At 42.1% G+C, this 16,988-nt stretch overlaps 1 protein-coding gene across 3 annotated transcripts in view; it reads right to left on the reverse strand.

Moving 5' to 3' along the window:
• Window positions 1-8,988: 8,988 nt before the first annotated feature.
• PTH1R (parathyroid hormone 1 receptor) overlaps window positions 8,989-16,988 on the reverse strand; it is a 109,634-nt gene continuing 101,634 nt past the window's right edge. For all 3 annotated transcript variants that reach the window (XM_061474511.1, XM_061474513.1, XM_061474512.1), the window contains exons 10-13: window positions 15,116-15,210; window positions 12,771-12,912; window positions 11,486-11,527; window positions 8,989-10,614 (exon numbers count right to left, since the gene is read on the reverse strand). In XM_061474511.1, coding sequence (XP_061330495.1) covers window positions 10,252-10,614; window positions 11,486-11,527; window positions 12,771-12,912; window positions 15,116-15,210 — 642 coding nt within the window. In that variant the 3' untranslated portion in view covers window positions 8,989-10,251. The remainder of the gene's footprint in view (window positions 10,615-11,485; window positions 11,528-12,770; window positions 12,913-15,115; window positions 15,211-16,988) is intronic.

Genomic DNA, 16,988 nt, shown 5'->3' on the forward strand with positions numbered 1-16,988 from the left:
GAAGTGAAACAAGGTCTTAAAACCACTTCAGCGAAAGCACTCGTGTTGGAGGGGGAAGAACACACCCCAGCTCCTTTCACTCCTGCTCAGACAAGAAGAAAAGGAGCCAATATATTGAAAGCAGACTCCCTGGGCACAGCTTGGAAGACTGGTGGGAATGGCTGAGGCGTTTTTCTAATGTCCAGACCCCATCACCTCTGGTAACCACCATGACTGGGTGCGTCACCCTGAAGTTGTTGAGATGAAGCAATGAGTTTTAGCAGCAGGTCTGTCTTTTCATGCATACCTCAGCTTACGCAGATGGCAAGAGATCGACATAATGTTTCTGAACATGGGGATGGGCCAAGGGCATGGGTTTGGGTGACAGTACTTTCCTCTATGCCTGTCCTTCCTCTTCTGCAACCGACTGACTTTCCTCTCCAATCAGCTCAACCTCTTACATGTCCTTTAAAATATTTTACCTCTAACAACAAGTGGCTTCTTGTTCCTTCCTTCCAGTAGCTCTCAAGGAAGAATGATTAATTTAGACAGACAAAAATAAAAAAGTAAAAGCTTGGCCTGGTGAGAAGCACCCAGCTCTATATTTAGAAGGGCTCATGCCTCTCATAATGCTCTGGTTTAAATAGGTGCTGCTTCTCTGATGAAGTCATTGCTTTGTCGTCTGTTTTAGGTATCCAGGGTCTGCCTGTTTGGCGAACACCCTTCATTTAAGCTTGTTTTAAACAGTCTTCTGAGGGGATATTGTATCTCTATTTCAGAGGATGCAGGCCCAGGCATTTTGGAAGACCAGTGCACACTGATCCCATCCATCTCAAACATTTTAATCCCATGCCTTTTTCTAGCCAAATATCTACCACATCCTAAATACCCATGTGTAGAAGCTGATACCAGTACAAAAGCCTAATGTCACTTGTGAAGCATTTCAAGAAAGAAGACTGCCACTCAGACCATCTTCTACCTCTTGATGTCTGCTTTCTGGCCTTGCTTTTCTTATCTATTGACTTCAGCAAAAAGATACCCTGAAATACGGGTTGCAAGAAAGGTTTGGGAACAAGAGAGGTAATTTATTTGAATAATTACCCTTTTCCTCTTCAGAATTTATGGGTGAAACCCGCTCCATTGAAATCAACAGACATTTTGGTGTTGATTTTCATGGGGTCAGGGTTTAATCCTAAATTGATGCCAGCATATCTGTGTTGTTGCACACCACATCACTACCCCAGAATCATTAAACTTCAGTCTGAGAAAGATAATAAAATACCATCAAATTCCTTAGTTAATGTGCCAAGAAAACAATTGCTATGGTTATAGACAAAAGTTATTCTGTGAGACCCAGGTGGAATGATTCTGAATTCCAGGTTCTCACTTTGAGGTTGTTCTAATGTACTCCCTTTTTTTCAGGTGAAAAAGATGGAAAAAGTGCCAGTGAGGAAAAGAAGAGAAAGTCATACTGGCTTTGTTACATTCTCCTCATTTGTTCTCTCAAGACATCACCCTTTTAGGAGAAAGTGTAATTGTGCAATGAAGTCTACCTCTGTCAGAACTGTACTGGATAGGGAGGTCTGCCTGAAAAGAAGACAGATTTATTAAACTTCCTAATTACTTCTGATCATCTGGGTCAGCTCTTCCATAACTTTTTCTTTTGTTCCTGGCCCCTGCCAGACTCTGAGCTGATTTCCAGACCTGCCCTTCCTCACTGGAGTCTTGCAAATTCATTCCGAATAAGGACAAAGCTTGTTTCACTCTGTTGCTGCAAATGTTGCCTTTGGCACCCTTACAAAACAGCATCATTGCCCGTCAGTGCTGATGCCATCAAGAGATTCCATCAGAGAGGAGATGGGCACATGTGGGTGCAATAATGACTACATGCCACTTATGCAAAGGGAGTTCAAGGTACAGTTTTGCAAGTGTGCCCTGAAGCAGCCGCACTAACGGACCAACCTAGAGAAGGATGCAGAAACCACATGAGGAAATCAGAATATTCATCTTAAATTAAACAACAATATTTAACAGCAGTGTACCACCTCTAACCACAAGCCCTCTGAAGACAGTGGAAAAGCATTGTGTGAGCTTTGCAGGTCATACTGAATGGCTTGAGATCTTCTATGAGCAAAACATGAGCAAGTTCATTTGAAGGTTAGCAAACCTTTCCCTGGTCTGTGGGAAAGGTTTCAGAGGAACCTTATTTAATATTTTTTTTAATGTTCCCCTGTGACATTCTTTTCCCCACTTGCCTCCCAAGTTCTGGCAAAATGATGATACTATCTTGAACTTTTTATACTGTGGAGCTAGTTTAAACTTGGAATACAGTATGAAACTTGGAGGATCTAAGTTCACATGCAAGTAGGAAAGGAAAGGAAAGGAAAAAGGAAAGGAAAGGAAAGGAAAGGAAAAAGAAAAGGAAAGGAAAAGAGAAAAAAGAAAAGAAAAGAGAAAAGAAAAGAAAAGAAAAAAGAAAAGAGAAAAGAAAAGAAAAGAAAAGAAAAAGAAAAGAAAGAAAAGAAAAAGAAAAGAAAAGAAAAGGAAAGAAAAGAAAAAGAAAAGAAAAGAAAAAACAAGAAAAGAAAAGAAAAAAGAAAAGAAAAGAAAAGAAAAAAGAAAAGAAAAAAAAGAAAAAAGAAAAGAAAAGGAAAAAGAAAAAAAAGAAGTGGCTAAGAAAATTCCCTGACAATGACAACAACTGAGCGTGGCTAAATAACCACAGTGTATGGCAGGGGGGTGAACAGGCTGATCTGGACAGGAACAGATAAACCAGGATTGTTCTGTGTGACAGCAGATGCCTTGGGTGTTCTTTTATTTAATCCCAAACAGCAAGCCTGGTCTCTCATTCTCAGCAGAGTATTTCTGTAGCTAGAGTTGGAAGCTTTATTTTAATTCCATTATGCAAATTGTACATGAGTCTTGAACTGTGGTTTAGATTCAGATCTGTTTTGCCTTGGCATCGGACTGAGTTAACTCGATTAACTTCAGTGGAGTATCTCCTGCCTTCTGCCAATGAATATAAAATCAACATCAGGTCTGTTTCTAACTATCCTGCCCTAGAGACCAGCTTTGAATGACTCTGTCCACTTATTATAGCTATTCTGTCCACCACAGAGAACTCTGTCTACTTGTGAGAAGCCAGAAAGCCAGACACTGAACAGATCCCATCAGAGCACTCAACAGAACCTGATGAAATAATCAAATGATAACTCAGAATTACTATTTTATTGTTTATAATCCTTCTTAAGAGTGGCTTAAAGACAGCAAGTCTTTATCTTGCTCTGTGCCCTTTTTATATAAATTCACCCAAAAAAAAAGAGACTGTTTCGACAGGGTGACCTTCCACCCTGAGTATCTGTGCTCTGAACCTGGTATGATGGGTATGATGAGAGCAGAGCACTATGCAGCTGATCTCAGCAAATCACGTTCCCGTCATGATGCTCTGAATTAGTTTTGAAACTGAGAGTTGAGATTGGCTTCTAGCCATAAAAAAACTGTGAATTTGCATCCAGTTAAAACTGAAAACAAAATACTTAGCTGAAGTTTTTAAAAAAGTTTTTTTTGGGTTGTTTTGTAGAGCCAGTTTGGAAAAAAGAAGTTAAGTATGGAGAAAAATTCTAACCAATCTGAATTTGGGATCTATATAGAGAGTAGGGGTATCCACCCTGCTGGTGTCCTTTTTGTGCTCTTTCTGTGGAGAAAAGCAGCCTCAAAGATCTAAAATGGCTGATGGTCCACCATAAGCCTAATGCTACAGCTGAAGTAGGTATGTGGGAGTGCTAGCATTGCTAAAAGGTAACATCTCAGTCCTAGCTTCAACTGCTGATTCTCAGTAGAATATACCTGCTCTTAAGTATTCAAAACCTTCTATGGACCAAAGAGCTGCCAATGAAGATGCTTTTTAATGCTGACTAAAAAAACACCCTTTGCCTATTGCAAAGCTTATGTATAGACAGAAAATTTAACCACTAAATTAATTTAAACACTAAATTAAGTGGGTGAGCAATATTTCTACCTCAGCACAAGATTGCTTGATGTCTCTGAACTTTAAATGACCAGTAGGTGGTCATAGGCAAAGGTGAGTTCTGAGTCTCATTTCCATGCATGTCTCTCTATCACAATTCATTCACACTGGCCTGTGGAAGATTTCCTACAGAGAGGTTAAAAAGGACATGCAAACGCTAAAAACAGATTTCTGGCTCAAACTTTCTGGCCAGCTGAGCACTACTGAGTGAAAATACCCCCGAAGCAACACAAGAAATGCCAACTCGCATTTTTTGTTCTTCATGAATGAAAGCAAAATCAATCTGGATTTCTCAGGCTATTTTTTTCTTGTTTTTAATCAAAGTGGTCGAATTATGTTTTCATGTTGTTCAGTTATTTATGTGTCTTTATAACAACTCATCTCTGCATTCTTTTGCTCTCCCACCATTATCTAAGAGCTAAGCTTGAGTTTTGATTTTATGAGAGGCCACAAAAATAGTTTTGGTGGAACAGGAGAAGCCCATATAAAAACTAATTTTTATAGAGATGGCAGGATTTGCTGCCTCAAACCAAAATGTTCCTTTGGGTCAACATTATTTGCTGTCTGGCAGGTTCAGCCTTTCACTTCCATAGGCAAAACCAGGAGAATAACCTCCAAGTGAATATCCACAGGGAGCGACGTGCTCTTTATTTTTGTCTTACATTTTGTGAATTATCTTGTTTTCCAGGTAAATCCAGACAGCCATGGCCAGTCATGATGGAAATTTATTTCAAGGGTCTGTCACAAACTCATTTTCTTTACAATTTAATATTTTTCTCATTTCAAGACACCCTAGAGGAATGGGATATAAAATCTACTCTGAAGAATCACACTGGATGCTTGAAAAGCTCTGTAGCTGGCCAGGGATATGATATATATCCTTTGTTTACTCTGCAGAATGTGGCAGCCCATCAGCAATAGCAGTAAAAATAATAACTACAAAAAATCAAACAGCAAATCTGTTCCAGCATGAAGCTCATTGAAAAATGTCAATTTTCCAAGACCTTCCTGAGGGTGCAACATGGTCTCTTCCCTAGCAGGTGCTGTCAGCAAGGCAGTGGCATGGTGATCTACATTAACCTGCCTATGGTCTTTAAAGCTTCCTCACCTGCTGAGCATCTTGCAACCATCAGTGCAATGCCTGTTTGTGGCACAGGATGAAAAGTTGAAGAGCATTACCCCCCAAGTTTGGAAAATACTGCCCCAGATTTTTTTATCCTTTTGCTTCCTGTTACAGCCAAAATGTTATAAAATTCAGATAAGGCCAGAAAGAGAGGCTGTGAACCACAGTACTGCTGCATAACTTTCCATAACAAGGCACAGATAGGATTTTAGCAAACTCATGGGCACCAACACATATAAAAAAGCACATACACCAAATAAGAAGCAATGAAGCACATTGACAGACTTCACAGGTTCATACAAACTCTCCCTTAAAGGTCAACTCTTAAAGTGCTTTCTCTTATTTCATGCAGTCCTATCTCAGATGAAAGAGTCATTGACCATAGTGAGAGATTCAGATGAATTAAGAGATATGCTGATCACTCTCCTCATCATCAGTATGCTTGAAGCTTTCTAGGTGTGTAGAAAAATTAACCAGTGAAAAAGCAAGAGAACCCAACCTTTAAATGAGGTTTCTTAACTTTCTGAAACATCAAAACCTGAACTTTTAAACGAGGCATTGAGTTTGTAAGAAAAAAACAAACCCCCAAACCAACCTGAAAACATCCCATAAAAACTTTCCTCTGAATATATTTTTATGTTTTAAAAAATGGTAAATTGTTTCCAGCACTGTGGATGTTCTACAACCTTCAGCCAGTTGCCCATAAACAGATAAACCAAGCCAATCCCTGGCTGAAGAGTTCAATTTCAGGAGATCTTTGTGAACTAATTTGGCTTTAATATGTATCAGACAAGAAGAGTTGAGGAGGGGTGAGGAAAAGGACAAGACATGATCTCATCTGAACCTAGACCAAGCAGTATATAGAAGGTGTAAAAACATTTGCCTGCACCATATCCAGGCAAAGTAAAAATGACAAGGCTGCTGCCAAAAGTAATCCTTAAGAAACACAAGGCTGAGGAACATTTAACAGCTCTGTGTCCATCCAAAGAGGAGGTAGATCAAGTAAGAAGGATTCACAAAGAAAAATAGACTATGCTGCTGTGGATGAGAACAGAAGAGGTGCTGGGCTGGTAGAATGAGAAGAACCTGCCAAGGATGGAGATTCCCTTGCCCAAGCCCAACAATTCTGTGGCATCGGTGTTACTGGGCAAGGAAATTCCTCCCGTGTGAGCCAGTCAGCTGGGATATTGCAGTACACAGCTTGGCTTGTACCAGCCCATCAGGCTAAGGGAAGCTGGGGGGGTCTAAACACTCCTGAGCATTGCCAGCTGCTTTACAAGATGGGAGGAAAAAGGCCACAAATCTGACACCATGGAGGAGGGAAAATTAGAAAAATACAGGCAACCAACTCCTGTGGACCTCCTTGAAGTGAACTTGAGAAAGTCTCTCTGCCTATGTGTTCGCTGTACACTGACTTCAAAGCAATACGCTCTCTCTGCTCCACAATCCGATGCTGAATCTCAACCAGGATGTAGGTCACAAACCCTGTCCAAGTTTGCAGTGGTACCTTGATGAATCACAGACAAATGCACCCTCACCTCACCATGTTTTTGTTTTCTGTGGCCTTTGGAGTATGTTTGCATTAGTAAATCAGACAGGAAAGGAACTGCCACCCCAGGTGGACTCAGACCTTTGGATGGGCATAAACTGTCCTTGAGAAATGCCCACATCTCCTGGTGATGGAGAAAGCAAAGGGGAGCCCAGTCTGAATCTAGAGGCTTTGGATAAATGCCAGCAGGATCATTTTGCTTGCCCTTCCGGGGCAAACTGTGGTTTCTTCTCTGTTTTTAGACATCACAGGTCTAACCCCTTCCTCACTAAAAGCAGTGAAGGATGTCCTTGAATATCCAGATAATAGATCATGCTATATACTCGATCAACAGTTTGTTATCAGCCCAGAAATGATAGGAACAGGCTTTGACAAACACAAAGTCTGCTGGGCCTTAATGACAGTTATTCCCCTGTTTTGCTATCAGCATTTTCTAAATTTTTACATGCATATTGCTCATGAACACCCAGGAGAAAAAATAAAAATCTAATATGCATGATTTGTAACTGAAAGGATTAAGAAAGTATTTCTTCCCCTGTACATCCCTTGTGCATGTAATTTTTATCTCCACTTAACAACATTTCTGACATTTATTCTAAACAAGTGACAAATGCATTTCAGTGAGGGCTGCATTCTAAAAGGGGTGTTGTATTTGTTAATAAATAATTTTATGGCTTTTGCGTATTCACTGAACTTTGCTGAGTGATTGCTAAACATGTTATTAATATTGAATTCTAAACAACAAATACAAGCAAATAGTGAGTCACTGGTGGGGGGGGTTTGGTTTGGCTTTTTTTTTTTTCCTTTGTTCCAACAATGAAATGATACTAAGAAATCTCTTTAAGTGAAAAAAATCCGGAGGGTCATTCCATCTACTTGGCAGGATTTAAGCACAACGTAGTTCTGGAAAGCTGGAAAGCCAGAGCCAGCATATTCAGTGTTCTTCTCTCTCATTGGTGGTTCAGCCACATGGGATGCTAAATAACACAGCTGTACACACTCTGACAGCCAACTATTAATAACTTCTGCCCGCTCTGATTGCCTCCAGAAGCCGTACCAGCATCTGTGGGGAAAGAGGTGAGCAGTGAGCGTAGCTGGGCTGACCCAGATTTCTGAGGAGCTGGTTAGCTCCTCATGCCACACTTTCACTAGAGTTGACTTCTCTTGCAAGATTACTTAATTTCTCTGTAATACTATTGCTAGTATTATTATAGGAATAACAACAACAACAATTGTTGAGCATGAATGATTATTCTTTGAAAACCTTACATTTAAATACCTGCCATTTGGTGTAAAACGTTTTTGATGATATTTGACCTACTTTAATGACACAAAAGAATAGACTGTCACAGATAAATACTGGCTTTTAAAGACCTGCTCATGTATGTTTGTAGCTGGAGTTTCAGTGTCTGACAGAGGACTGCCTCTTATCCACCACATACCCTACCATGTCTGAATCCAAAACTCAGAGATATTGAAGGGAAGAGGTTTTCTCCTTGACTTTACTGGGGTTTGGATCAGGCCCTAACCTGAGAGGTTGTCTAAAGATGTGGGATACAGAGTCAAGGTCCCACTGCTCTTCCTGACCTCCTTCAGAGTTTTGGGGAAGTTAGTAATTTGCTCTCAGAAGACCAGCTGATTGCATTGACTGGATGCATCTCAGAAGTTCTGGTTGACGTGACTCAGCAGCAGTATCTAAAGCATCAGGATAGAAGGTAGATTATCCCATTGGCCCCACCTATGTCCCAGAGGATTTCTGCAGACTTGCCCAATACCTCTTTCCTATTCCATTTGAGTAACAGTCAGGTGTGGTTGAAATATTTCAGTTACTAGAAACTTGCTAAGAGGAAAAAGAGAAATAAGAAAAAAAAAAAAGCACCATGAGGAGCTGACTCAGACTGAAACAAGCGAATAGTGGTGTTATGACAGGGGCTGAATTGAGGATCCAGGCTGGCTCAGCAAGAGTCCTTCCTTTGGGGAAGCACGTACTGCAGCAGGAAGTTTGGTCACTGTCACTAATTTCCCACTTCTGGGCAATCTTGTATCATGCTTGGAAAATGTCAGAGACCCTTCGCTAGATGATCTGCTGGTGTGGCAGCTCCAACAGAGCACACGGTTGGCCAACAAGGACTGTACCTCTTCATTGCTGCTAAAGATTATCTGTATCAGAGACCAACCTTTTGGTACACCCTGAAAAAATCGCCAGCAAGGGAAACTGCATGGTGACAAAATCTTCCTGGCCTTTGTCTCCTGTAAGAAGAAGGCATTTCCTTGTGCAATAACTTTCCTCATCTGAGCAATAGCCTTATCTGGTTGAAGTTAGACTTGTTAACGTCAGCTAAGACTCTGAGCTGGTGCACAGACATGTGTGTGTGATCAAAATGCAAAGAATAAGAAAGTTTAGATGTTCAAAAGTAACCATCCATGAGCAATTCCTGTGCTTTTATCAAGCAAATATTGCCTTTGGATCTCATGAGCTTAGGTTTGTCTGGCTGTATCCACAGCTTGTGCTGCTGGGTGACACAGGCAGACTGTTGATGGAGTCTTTCTCCTAATAAGGGTTTTGGCTAGTAAGAAACAGGAAATTCAGAGGGCGGAACAAGAAGCAATTTAGAGGTTTAAAAACTGACTGAAGCCTGTTTCCATGAGCACCCACAAAAAGGGAGGGCTGAGTTAGCTACCCTCTCAACTGATTTTAGCCACACACACATAGGCACATATACCCAAGAACTGCAAATTCCCCACCCTGCCTCAACACACTCGGTGGGCCCCTCTCTCTGCTACATCTGGAAGAACAGAAATGTCACACATTCTGACAAGCACATTTTCCATCCTGAAACTGCACTGGTTTCTGGCTTGCTACTGGGACTCAGGTCAGGGAGAGGAGAACAGCGTTGTCTGCCTGCATTCAGCAACCTTGAGCTGTTAACCCTGCTCACCTTAGAGGAGCATTTTGCCGAGGAGTGAGATTGCCGAAGTGAAGAACATGCGACCAGTGGTACTGAGCTGTCTGCATTGAGTGCTTATCTGAAAGGGTGGGCAGCTATGACCCCGCAATAGGTCTTGATCAGTGTTGTGTGTGTTACCAGGCAGACTTTATAGGGAAACAGCAAACCAAACTGAAGACACTGATACTCAGGGTGGCTTGTACCCTCACAAGAAGATGGCACTGTACACTCTCTGCAAGACTCTTGTTTTACTGGGTGAGTCCTGTCCTCCTCAGCTGCCCACACTCTCCAAGAGATCCAAGGACCACATTGCTGCTATACAACCCTCCTTCATGAACTCCCAGTATCTCAGTTGTTCAACAGTAGCAAGGCTGTGGATCTAGACAGCCCTGCTTCTGCTAACACCAGAGAGACTTAGATCACTTGAGAATATGTATGTGATCGACAGCTGGCCACATTGGTGGCTCACATTTTTTTTCCCATATAACTTAACTTCTCGTTCCATAGAACAGAGAAACTGTATGGAAACCCTTGGCATCCAATGCGTGGCCTGATACTCTTTTGCCCACTAAATGCTCTCCAGGAACCTTTTCCATCCTTTTGCTTCTTTTATCTCTTTCTCTCTTTACATCACTGTCTCTCTTTCTTCTTCAACAAGTACTGTAGGTCTGTCTCCATCGTAAAGGCCAGAGCCATTCAGGTACTCCTCATCTTTGTTGTACTGCTCTGGTCCAGAAGAAGGCATGGAGTTTTCAGAAATGGAGCCATTTTTTACATAACCTGGCAAATTCCGGTGTCCATTGAGGGTCCCTGGTATAAGTCTTGTATTGAGATGGAGGGCAAGTGCTCCTCTTGTGGCTACATTTGTGATGCTGGTGTGGGAAACCATTGGTCCATAACTGTAGGTTGTGCTCCCACTTCGTGCTTTCCTTTTAAAGTCAAGTGCTAATGTCCACCTGCTCCATGACTTCTTAATTTCTGCTTGGACCTGAGAAGCAAAAGGGGATAAAAAAGCATAAGTAGGAGCAGATGGGAGCAGGAGGAGGTAGTATCCGCAGACAGCACGGGTGAGAAACATTCTGGGGAGTGAAATTGGAAGGAACACTAAATTCACATTCAATCTGCCCTTTCCAAATGAAATATTTGACATTGGAAAGCTTGAATAGCTGAAAACATCTAACTGAAATATGTGTTAACTCTCTCCCAGGGTTAAGGGACATGATCAGCTCCCGTTATGGTAGATATTTTATCTTAGTTTTATGCTGTAAAACTTAAGCAGCGTATTTGTAGTTTCATTTAGCCTTAAAATCCATAAACTTAGGCCAAGCCAGCCTTATGCTGGACCAGTCTTATGCTGGGCCACATTCTGTTCTTTCTCAGTGTACAGCCACTGACCATCTAGTTTCTTAGTTGGCAGGAACAGAGGGAATTAGTGAAAAAAAAAAGACATTAAAGCATTATCACTTTGGAAATAGAAAAAAGGTCAGAAAAGCCTGGACAATCAAAAGAGCTTGCTGGTTAGGCAGCTACTCTATTGATCCACTTTTCTTCCTGCCACAGATCTCAAATTAAGCAACACTAAACAGCACTTATGCTAGGAAAAGGAAAACCACATTTTTTTTCCCCTCCATTAGCTACTTCCAGTAGGTTATTTATTGGTGACATATTGACCTGGATATCTTATATGTCAAAACCAAGGATATGAACTTTCTATGTGCACTGACATATCTTTCATTGAGAGCAAAACAATGTTGTGTCTCTAAAATAAGTGAGGAGATGCTGATGTGCATCTGCCTTACCATATGTGTGTGAAACTAATGTAACAAAGGAGAGAAATAATTAAGAAGCTGGTGACATACCTCTCCATTGCAAAAACAGTATATGATGGCAACAAAAAATCCCTAGAAGGAAGAAGAAACAACATACTAATGTTAATCTTGCTGCATGTGAATATTTCTTTTCTGATGACACTGCCCAGCATCTCTGTGTTCCTCTGAAATCAATGACATCCACAGTATGCAGTATATAATATGTGTAAGAAACCTTGCATTGTTCAATAGCACATGAGAGACAGATCGACATAGACATTTTCCTTCAGACTATTGACAAAGTAGATAGACTATATAAGCCCTCTGGGTCATGGCTTAGCCATGGGACTATTTTCACCCCCAGACCTATTGCAGAGGTTGCAAGATGCTGATGGGTGCCTGGGAAGTTGGTGGCATCTACCTCATTGGGCATGTTTACAAACTATTGTATAAATATTTCTAGTGTTTTACATGTAGCTTATCCTGCTGCAGGATGTCAGAGTGGAAGGTGGTTCTGATGGGGCTTTTCCAGCTCTGGCTGTAAGTGGGGTAGCCTGTGTGTGAAGTAGAATGGACTTAATGGGATCAGCAAAGGAATTCAGATGTGAGCAAACCATCTACATCTTTGTGTTGGCCGATAGCTTACCCAGATCTTGTTGAGGTAACCTACTGTTTCATCCTATCTACACCCAACAGGGATTGTGGAAGCACATGAATGTAAGCTTGCTCCCCATCTCTCTTGCAGTTTCGCTAAACCATCACCTGGCCAGACCAGCTGTCCACATTTCATCATCCACACTGGTCAACCATGACGATAGTAGCATATGAACCAGAAATTCATCTCTCAGGGAAAGGTGTGCAGTAACAATCAAACACTGCTTTGCTTGTAGAGGGTTATGTATTCTTGCTGCTGTGTCTTGTAGAGGACCGGTACTGTAACTGAACCTGCCTTTTGCTCAAACCTAAAACTGAGGAATCCATTCACAGGACTGAAAGACAACTTTGGGACAAGCAAAATGGAAGCTAATTTGAAACAACATGTCTCTGTGGATCTCTACCAGTTTACGTCTAACCTGGATTTAAAGGGATTTATTCTGTGGGGCAAGTTATCTTTCAGCAGGAACGTTTTTTTGTTGAACACACTGAGCCTTTATATGTTGTGTTTAGCAAATATAGAACATAGTTGATGCTAAAATACTGTCAAATCACCTTGTGAATGAAATCTGGTGTACTGTAGAAACAGCCCTGCTTCCAATGACAACCTTACACTTTCATTTCTCTTCCCACCCCACTGAAATTCTTTCAGTTCTTCCCCATAGTTTAACAGTTACAGTACCTGGAAAGAGTTGAACAGCATTTCATAGTGCATTTGAACTTGCCAAAGAATCCCTGACACATCTGTGTATGGCATAGCCATGAAAACAATATAGTGAACGCCAAACAGAGGCATAAGGACGAGGGTAGATTTCAGCAGCTTCCTATAGCAATAAGAAGAGAGAAAGACACAGAGGAAATTAGTGGGTGGAGTATACCTCCCAGTCAAACTTGTCCACCTCATACCCTGGGCACAAGTTGAACATAATTTCATACCTGCTTACATGTCCTCTTGACAAGGTTTGGATATCTTACATTTACACAGGCACTGTGTCCCCCTGAAGTTTCAAACTTACTTCTCTTATGGCATGTGACACAACCCAGTCCATCCTCAGGCATGTGTTGATGTGCTAGTCTAACCTTCTGCACATACATGTCCCCATGTGATGCTATATGTACTGGAGATTAAGACTCTGAGATGTCTTTTTCAGCCTCAGACTATCCCTGTCTTTGGCTCAGGATCATGGGTACAGGGTGGAAATGTGACTGGAAAGAAATTTGCGCTGCTGCTTCCAGCACTCAGCCTCTGACTGGCACTAAATACCCTTGTCATCATAGAATCATGGAGTGGTTTAGATTGGAAGGGACCTTAAAGCTCATCCAGTTCCAACCCCCTGCCATGGGCAGGGACACCTTCCACTAGACCAGGTTGCTCCAAGCCCCATCCAACCTGGCCTTGAGCACTGCCAGGGATGGGGCAGCCACAGCTTCTCTGGGCAGCCTGTGCCAGAGGCTCACCACCCTCACAGGGAAGAACTTCTTCCTTTATACCTAGTCTAAATTTACCCTCTTTTAGTTGTTTTCCCTAAAGTCAGTTTGTCTGTAAATGCTGGTCTGCTTCAGCTTATGACAACTGGACATGGTCCTCTACAACCTACAGTAACTGACAATGCTGGAGCAGGGAGGCTTTGGCTACATGACCTCCAGAGATATCTTCCAACCTCAACCACTTTGTGATTCTGTGATTGAGCCTGTTTATTGAGGCAAGACACGAAGGTCCACCCTGGGTTAGTGCCTCCTGTAAAGAGCAGGGCTGGTGGAGAGGTAAGTGCATCTAGGAGCAGAATTCCTCTAGATATCAAGGGGAAGAGGACAGTGCGCTACGGGGTGAGCATGGTGAACACTCTCAGGAGGTGCTTTGGACTGCCATCTCACTTGGAAAGCCCCTTTTTAAAGAAGCAGATCCACCTCAGCAGAGGACCTGTGCTGGGGACTGGGGGAAGGTACAGTGCAACCCTGAGTACTTGGCTGCGTTTGCTCCTGACGGAACCAGCCTTGCCTGGAAGTGATATTAATTGAAGGAGTAAACATTCTGCCAAGAGTTACAGCAAGTCACCAAGTGCAGGCAATGACTGAGAAGGGTGAACATCATTACCAGAAAGATCTGGTACCTCCTCTGTCCAGCAACTGGAAACCGCTGAGGGAATTATCATATTAAAAGGAGAAGGTTGCATCCAAACCATAATTAAGAGCAAGCTTCAGCCAGGAGGAAATAAACAAATAGATAAATCAGAGCCCTGACAGGGCAGCAAAGCAAAATAGAGAGGTGTTTTCCTGCCAAATCTCATTGCTGCTTCAAATGAAACGTCTTGTGTTTGGAGAGTGAGATGGTAGCAATGAGCTCATGGTTTGCATCCCAAATCTTTCTGCCCCCACTTCCTGCCTTTGCTGGTCATGCTCGTCAGTCAAGTTCAGGAGATTACAAGAAGCCTTGGGAGCAAACAAACAGCCAAGGTGTCTCAACAATCTGCTTTTTCTGTGCAGTTTTGACCATGCTACAAATATCCTAAATTATCAAGAGAGAAGAGCTGGCAGAACAAAGGAAAATAAAACAAGCAGGGATATGCCAGGTTTCCAGCAAAGAGTCAGGAATCCTTTTTTCCTTTCAGCAAAGGCAATGAAACATCCACTGAAATGCAGATTTAACAAACAGACCAAGTTTTACAAAGTACAGGAGAGAAATGAAAAAAATAAATAAACTGACACAAGTTTTAGGGACTCCAATGGCAAACACAATGCTTTTATTTTTGAACTTTTGTTTCAAGGCCAAATTGGCTGAAGACTGAATTCATTTCTTTAAACTACAAGGCAGGTCCCCCAGGTTGTATTTGAAAGGTTTAGGAGATGTCTGAACTGCTGTTGATTCATTCTGCATTACCAGACTTGGAAGACAGCATTCGTTTCACCTTATTTTAGGTGTCTACAGTGTAGACACTCTTAACTAGTCACCCTAGCCTCCTTCTCTAGTCAAGGGGTGAAACAAAGACTTTGACATCTCCCCAAAAGTGGAAAGGGTATGTGACTCACCTGTACTGTTGTCTTGAGTCACACCTCCCTGCATTTGTCTCTCGTAGCTTGGTTGCTAGGACTCTGATAATATTGATAAAAAGAATAAAATTTACCTGGAAGAGGCGGGAAAAAGAAACAACACAACAAAGAAAGGATAACTGTTAATAAAGATGCAGTCAATGGTCAGGCTGTTCAGTCAGTGCTTTCCCCAAGATGAGTGAAGGGGCTGTGGCAGTGACCTGATCATGCTGTGTGAAAAGCTCCTTCTGGGGGAGCTTGTCCTGTGGAAGGGATGAGCTCCCCAGGAAAGACCACAAATGGTTTGATGGGATCTAGTCATCTGTGTTCAACCTGAATGGTTGAGAGAGAGAAGGGAATAGCTGTCTCTGACAAAGTGTGGGCATCTCACATGGATACACCTACATCTGTGCTAGCTAGCCTGGCAGACACCTGGTAACGGGACATGATATCAGTATATAAGGCAGTGCTTATCAGGCATTTTGAGGCCTGGACTACAGACAACTGTCAGTATTTTTCACACCACCTTTTTAAAAAACTCCATACAGAAATATGGGTCATTTTCATAGCCTTGTAAATCTCTCAAACTTAGCTAAGGAGCAGACTGAAATACGGCTATATTTGTCTCTTGTAGCCCACCTGAGAATTAGATACCCTCTGGCTAAAAGAAGCATTAGTAAGATGCCTTTCCATATTTTCTTGTGCAAAAGGAAAGAAGAGTAAGCAAACTGCACCATGACAAAGACATGGAGTAGCCCTAACAAGACACTACAGATCAAGAATGCAGAAAGGCAATAGAACTGTAAAACTTCGGTTCTATATGCACTGCTAACTGTTCCTCTGGAGGAGTGTTTAGTATGGACTGGATAAGGACAGTAAGTAATACCTATTTCCTACTCAGGGAGCCACCTCTACGAGCCCATCTTGTGGCCAGCTGCTCAACTGAGCTAATCCAGTCCTACAGGAACATGCTCATGGTGACCTGTGCTGCAAAAGGCAATGGCGCCATTTTATGGCTTCACTGACACCAGAGGGGGGAAATGAGGACATGTTTGAGGGATTCTCAGCTTTTTGGAGCTCTTCAGAGACTGGTTTCACTAGGGCTGGATTTACATCTGCTGCTGCCCTAGACTATCCTGTTTTTGGGACTATGGAAGGCCATAAATAGAACAATTGTGTAACTGTCCACTGGGCTGATCCATGTTGCTGGGCTAATGCTGATGCCTATGGGTTTCTTTTGAAGCTTGCAGCAGTCATTTGACTTCTCAGATGCCAGCATAGTGGCATTTCAAGGAAACAACTTGCCATGTCACACACAGGCTCATAGTTTTATGCCAGAAGGGACCATTGTGAACTTCTAGTCTGATCTGCAAAACGCAGTCCATAAGACCTCCTTGTATTAATTTTTCTTTGAGTTATAGCAGATCTGGGTTTCAGTGTTTCCATGACGGAGATCCTACCACAACCATTGCTAAGTTGTTCCAATGTTTAATTATCCTCACTATTAAAACAAGTAGTTCCCTGAGCCACTGAATGAACACGGCCTGGTTTACTATGGCTTTGTCTTCTGTGGTTGGATTCCTTCTCCTTTAACGAGGTGCAAGTTCATTTTGAACAGCTCTCCTCTGTGTTAAAAAGGAGGTGAGGTTGTACTACACCCATTCCCTTGAAGGGGCATTAGTAGAATTTCTCTCCCATATCTACTCAACTGTTTTCATGAGGTTTTTGGGAATTTAACATCCATGCAACCCCATTCCCTTCGTTACATTTGGTTGGAATTTACTGACTGGCACAAAAGCTATAGGGAAAAGATGGATAGACTGACAGGCAGAGAGGCATACAGCCTAGGGCATTTAATTAATTTTCATTGGAA

The sequence above is a fragment of the Pezoporus flaviventris genome, unplaced genomic scaffold, assembly GCF_033815535.1.
Source record: "Pezoporus flaviventris isolate CSIRO_AGI_PZ_B2104156 unplaced genomic scaffold, CSIRO_AGI_Pfla_v1 ptg000079l, whole genome shotgun sequence".
NCBI lineage: Eukaryota > Metazoa > Chordata > Aves > Psittaciformes > Psittacidae > Pezoporus > Pezoporus flaviventris.